General features: G+C 35.4%; 1 protein-coding gene and 1 long non-coding RNA gene across 2 annotated transcripts; both read left to right on the forward strand.

Annotated features, from left to right (window-relative positions):
* The first annotated feature begins 290 nt into the window (after positions 1-290).
* Positions 291-2,786, forward strand: LOC111909430 (uncharacterized). Its single transcript, XM_052766523.1, has 3 exons — positions 291-1,374; positions 1,468-1,783; positions 1,856-2,786. The coding sequence occupies exons 1-3, from the start codon at positions 291-293 to the stop codon at positions 2,784-2,786; spliced, it is 2,331 nt and encodes a 776-aa protein (XP_052622483.1).
* A 2,800-nt stretch (positions 2,787-5,586) lies between these two features.
* LOC128127924 (uncharacterized) lies at positions 5,587-6,055 on the forward strand. Its single transcript, XR_008225572.1, has 3 exons — positions 5,587-5,720; positions 5,792-5,873; positions 5,964-6,055. It is a non-coding gene; the product is annotated as an uncharacterized LOC128127924 (long non-coding RNA).
* Positions 6,056-6,810: the final 755 nt, after the last annotated feature.

The raw sequence follows: 6,810 nt of genomic DNA on the forward strand, positions 1-6,810 counted from the left end.
GTCAAATACGTCGTTCACGCAGGAGTTCACTTTTAGTGGAAATACCAGCGTTGCCTTTTTATTATGATTGTGGAAATTGTACCTGTGTATGTGAGTATTCTGGAGCTTTTTTTTGGTATCAAGAGAGAGTATTGTATTTATCCAGAGCCAATCATCCACAATATACAAAATGTTGTAAGTCGGGTAATGTAGTTCTTCCTTACCCTCTTCATCCGCCTGATGTGCTTATGCAATTCTACGAAGATGATCACTTCATGCGTAACATAAGAGCATATAATTCCATGTTCTTTATGACGTCTTTTGGTGTAAACGAAGACGACTCAATCAACAAAGGTCGTGCACCATATGTGTTTAAGGTTAGTGGTCAGATTTACCATTGGATAGGCTCTTTTTATCCTCAAGACATTCATCACCCCCGTTTTCTCCAATTGTACATGTGTGATATTGAAAATGAGATCGCTAATATACTTCGTTCTTTTCATGATGGGGAAGTACTTTTGTCTGCAGAAGTTGTAGAATCCTTAAGTCATATGTTACGCACACATAATGAGTATGTTCGTACATTTAAGACTGCGAAAGAAATAGCTCAGTCAATGAATTTAGATTCATATGGTGTACGTTTATTTAATGTTGTACCTGACAGAAGATATGGGCCACCAGCCCCTGGAACTTTAGGCTGTATTATTTGTGGTGATGATGTTACTGGCGCTGTCTATGACATTGTCGTCTATTCAAAGTCTGGGTCACCTCGGCGTGTCAGTAAGCTTCATCCTACTTACATGCCTTTGCAGTATCCATTACTGTTCCCGTATGGTGAAGAAGGATGGTCTCCTAGCTTGCATCTACATATTAAGTCTAACAAAAGGTTAACAAATAATATGTATTACAGTTATCAAATTCATGATCGACACACGTACTCTCTTATTTTACGTGCACACCGTCTTTTCCACCAGTATTTAGTAGATGCATATACTTGCATTGAACAATCTAGGCTTGACTTTATTGAACACCATCAGCAACAATTACGAATAGAGTACATCAGCGGTGTTTATGACGCTTTGTCTAGAGGTGATTCAGACAGTCAGGTCATTGGAAAGCGTGTATTTCTACCTGCAACTTTCGTTGGGGGACCTAGGTATATGTATAAACACTATCAAGACGCTCTTGCTATATGCAAGGTTCATGGTAAGCCACAATATTTCATCACTTTCACTTGCAATGTTAAATGGCCTGAGTATAGAAGATACATGGATGCTATTGGTCAACGTGATATTGAAAACAGACCAGATATCATTGCACGCATCTTTAAAATTAAAGTTCATGCTTTCATTAACTTCCTTAAAGAGGACAAAACTTTTGGAGATGTTAGTGCATGTAAGTTTTTCTACTCTTATTTCATTTTTCCTATTATTGCCTTCTATTCCTTTATGTCATATATAACATCATTATTAAATATTCTATTCACAGATCTTTACACAATTGAATTCCAAAAAAGGGGTTTACCACATTGCCATACATTATTATGGGTAATGTCACCCTATACAATTCAAGAAGGTGCAGATATTGATAAATACATAACCGTTGAACTTCCTGATCCCATACTTGAACCAACACTATATAGGACTGTTACTACATGCATGCTACATGGTCCTTGTGGTTCATTAAATATTAGTGCCCCCTGTATGGTAGATGATAGATGTAAGAAACGATTTCCAAAACCGTTCAACCCATTAACAACTTTTGATGCAAATGGTTACGTGCATTATAAGAGACGTGTTGGATCGTATCATGTCCTATAAAGTGGGATTAGAACTGATAACGGCTATGTAGTGCCATACAATAAACGTTTGTGTAGTCGATTTGATGCTCACATCAATGTTGAATATTGTGGTTGGAATATGATGATTAAGTACTTATTTAAGTACATATCAAAGGGGGTTGATCGCGTTCGTTTCACTCTTCAAACATCAGAGGCAAATACTCCTACTACTTCCTCTACCATACCTGTCGCAGTAAATGAAATCAAGTCGTTTCTTGATGGTCGGTATATATGTCCACACGAAGCAGCATGGCACATCCTCAATTTCCCCATTCATGAACGAGATCCACCTGTACAAGTCTTGGCCGTCCATTTGGATGGGATGCAACCTACTATTTTCAAAGAAAGCAATCAATTAAGCTCCTTAATTGATAACCCAGGTTTTGGTGTTACCACTTTAACGGAATGGTTGCACAATAATCAACGTGATGGTCGAGGAATTGACTTGACATACAATGATTACCCTTCTAAATATAGTTGGGACACCAAAGATAAGAGATGGATTCATAGGACTAGCACAAAAAATACCACCATTGGCAGACTTGCATATGTACATCCAACAGCTGGGGAGTTATTCTATCTACGGATTTTACTATTCCATCAAAAAGGATGTAAATCATTCTATGACATTAGAACCGTTCGTGAATACACGTACTCAACTTTTCGTGATGCGTGTGAAGCATTAGGGTTAACCGGTGACGATAAGGAGTGGCTAACAGCATTTGAAGAAGCATCGACTTGGGCAACCTCATCTCAACTTCCTACTCTATTCTGCAATCTACTTTTGTATTGTGAAGTAGGAAACCCTCTTTTGTTATGGGAAACCGCAAAACCTAAAATGGGCGATGACATTACCCATACATTCACTTCCAATTCTACAGATCCAAATGTAGTTCTACATGTCTTCTTTCCATTCTCAGAAATCGTCTTATTCTTGAAGAGACTAATTATGATACAAATCTCTTAATTTCTCAAAATACATCCATGGTATCACAATTGAATCCGGATCAACTTACAATTTATGAAAAAGTTGTGGATGCTGAACAAAACAAAAGGCAACTGCTATTATTTGTATATGGATCTGGTGGTACAGGAAAAACTTTTTTATGGACAACTATACTTTCATATTTCAGATCTAAGGGAAAGATTATACTTGCTGTTGCCGCCTCAGGCATTGCATCCCTTTTGTTGCCTTCAGGTCGTACTGCTCATTCTAGATTTGTTATTCCAATTGACTTTACAAACAAGTCTTCCTGTAATATTAAAAAAAACACAGCTTGCAGAGCTCCTAAAGAGGACTTCTATGATCATATGGGATGAAGCTCCAATGAGTGATCGTCGTTGCTTTGAGTTTCTAGATAAATCGCTAAAAGATGTCCTTGAAGATGATAACCATCTTTTTGGTGGAATGTCAATGCTCCTAGGAGGTGACTTTCGACAAACTCTTCCTGTTCAACCTAAAAGCAGAAAATCACAAATAATTGGCCTAACTTTACCCAATTCCTATCTATGGTCACATTTTACGGTATTCAAATTGCATCATAATATGCGTTTATCCCAACCAGTCAATCCAAATAACGATGTTAATCAACTATCACAGTTTGCTTCATGGCTTCTTGATATTGGAAATGGAAATATCGGAACACCAGACAAGAATGATCCAGAAAGCACAAACGTTATACAAATACCTCATTGTTTCCTTATCGAATCAGGAGACAACGAATTAGAATCACTAATACATTTTGTATATGGCAAAAATATAATTTCCAATCCATCACCTGAAGAGTTATCTGTTAGAGCCATTATTTGTCCGAAAAATGAAACAGCTGATCAAGTCAATGCTTTAATTCTATCTAAAACTAATAGTCAAGGGGTAGTATACAACAGTTGTGATTCTATTAAGTCACAAACCCATGATAGCTTAGAATTAGATACCTTATATCCCCAAGATTATTTAAACAATCTTCACTTTTCTGGTATTCCTTCACATACATTAAATTTGAAAGTTAATACCCCAGTTATGCTAATGAGGAATATCAATCAACGAGAAGGTCTTTGTAATGGAACACGTTTGATTGTTACACAATTATTACCATCTGTGATTGAAGCTTCCATAATAACAGGAATATCTGTTGGGAAAAGGGTGTACATTCCAAGAATAAAATTTGTACATAATACCTCTGACCTACCTTTTATATTTATCAGAAAACAATTTCCTCTTAAAGTGTGTTATGCAATGACTATAAAACAAAAGTCAAGGCCAATCTCTTAAAAAGGTAGGTTTATACCTCACAAACTCTGTTTTCACACACGGACAACTATATGTGGCTTTGTCAAGAGCTACCTCACCAGATTCGATAAAGATTCTACTACAACAAGAAGATACATTACCATTCAACTGTACCAGAAATGTCATCTTCAAGGATTTGTTAGCAAGAGTTAATATGCAAGAGGTTATTACACCACATTTATGTTTTCAAATCAATCTAATAGCTAAGATAATTCTATCACCCAAAATCTCATCTTTTCTACCTGTTTTGCAATTATACTTAGAGTAAATTACTGAAATCGTCCCTGTGGTTTGGTAAAAATTGCACGTTTAGTCCCTAACTTTTTATTTGCACTCTGATCGTCCCTATGGTTTGATTTTGTCACGTTTTTCGTCCCTATGGTTTGGTAAAAAATTCATGTTTGGTCCCTAACTTTATGTATGTAAGAGACGAAAAATGCAACAAAATCAAACCACAGGGACAAAAACGTGACAAATAAAACGACAGGGACAATCCGAGTGCAAAAAAAATGTTAGAGACCAAACGTGCAATTTTAACCAAACCATAGGGACGATTTAAGTAATTTACTCTTATACTTATTATAAACATCTAATACCTAAAATATATGGTAGGAAATAACGATCATATTTTTAAAATCTATTTTAACAATGTTTTTTATAATTGCAGAGCAATCTCCTCAAACATGGATAGAATATCAAACCTCCACTTTGGCTCACCAGGAAATTCACTTGAAGTCCGTGTCTTGCGAAAATGGACACTACAATTTAGAAAGGACGAGACATGGTTTATCGTGATTGATGAGCATGTAAGGATATATATATATATATATATATATATATATATATATATATATATATATATATATATATATATATAATTTATAATTCACTCTTATACAAAGTAATTCATATATAAAACACCCTAACACATTTTTTTGACCAGGGAGATACAATTCAGCTACTTGCTCGAAAGACAAATCAAGGATCGATACAAACTTCATTATTAGTCACTCGATGTTATCGTATTAAGGACTATACATGCACTGAGCCAGACAAATATCAGAAGGTCTTAGATCACCCAGTACACATGAATATTGGTGAAGCATCAACAATTGAGGAAATACCAAATCGCAATGCACTTCCACTAACATGGTTCCGCTTCAGTCCAAGATCACACTTTCAAATGATAGCGGACAAAAACTTAGAGCATCCAGGTACATTTATAACATCAACCCAAATATCATTACTTTAATGCAAAAAATTTGTAATAGTCTAATTTGTCAGAAATATTACGCTTACAATTACATTCAGATTTCATAGGCGTACTCATCAACATGAAAGATCGAAAAAAAAAAAGACAAAGAACCATTCGTGCTTATGACTTTAACAGATGAAAAGTAAGTACATATTCTTCATAACAAAAAATATTACTTACTATATTTCCTTTAATTATTATTAATGACAAAACTGGTTCAAGTGCGGAGGAGGTTACCATACTCTTACGGAAGGAATGCATAGATTCGCCAGACAAATTCAATCGAAATGCCCTTACATCAAACTCTAACACAGTGGTACTAGCTTTCACCAATCTCAAATCCACTATGTACAATGGTAAGTAATAACAAAGACCCTTATTATAATACTCACTTCACACTATGCTAAAATACCATCTTACTACACAGGACAATTAACATTGACAAGCACCAGCGCAACACACATGTACGTCAATCCCAATTTACCAGAAACGGACACACTCATTACAAGGTATGTTATACTGCTTCTACCAAATCTTAACCAAACTATAAACTACATAGTAAACAACATATATTCACTAACAAGTATCCATTAATACAGATTTGGTACCCAATTTCACTCAAAATCATCACCAAATGTGATAAATACTACATTACAACGCTTAAAGAGCTCAGATTTCTCTCAAATAATGGTAATTAGTTTTCTTATGTATAATACTACTATTTCATACATAACAATCACTAACATACATCTATAACATGTTCAAGGACAATGTATATGTTTTAAAGACCATACTATCTGATTTCACATTCAAAGATGTATGGTACCACGTTACATGTACCACATGTGGTAAATCAACACACAAAAAAGGTGATGGATGGTTTTGTGTTTCCCATGGGCCCATAAATGAACCAAAACTTTTGTAAGTACTCCCTCTCATGTTTACCATATATATATATATCACACTTAAAATTACTTCTCTTTCCACAGATATAAAATCTCAGCAGTACTCACAGACAATACAGATACCACAACAGTTTTCATGTCTAATGAAGCAACTTGTACTCTGCTAAATGCGACTGCACAAGAAATCATAGACGGCTTTCCCAGTCAAGATAGAAAAACTTTACCTGAACCACTCGAACGTTGTAAAGGGTTGACAAAGAAAGTCTATGTAGAATGCACAAAACTTTCTTCCACTAGAAATATCCGTTTCACAGTCACCACAATCAGTGACATAAAAACACCACAACCAACAATCTATCAACACAAAAAACACAAACTACACGTTCAACACCAATGGAACAACAAACCACAACAACTATGGAGTCCCTCACCCCTACTAAATCACGTGAAACTGGAAAACGCCTCCAAATGGAAGATACAGGTAAAACAACTTATAGCAGTTTATTTAATTCATACATGTAATGAACATCTTACATTTGAC

Source organism: Lactuca sativa, chromosome 8 (assembly GCF_002870075.4).
Source record: "Lactuca sativa cultivar Salinas chromosome 8, Lsat_Salinas_v11, whole genome shotgun sequence".
In the NCBI taxonomy this organism is placed as follows: Eukaryota; Viridiplantae; Streptophyta; class Magnoliopsida; order Asterales; family Asteraceae; genus Lactuca; species Lactuca sativa.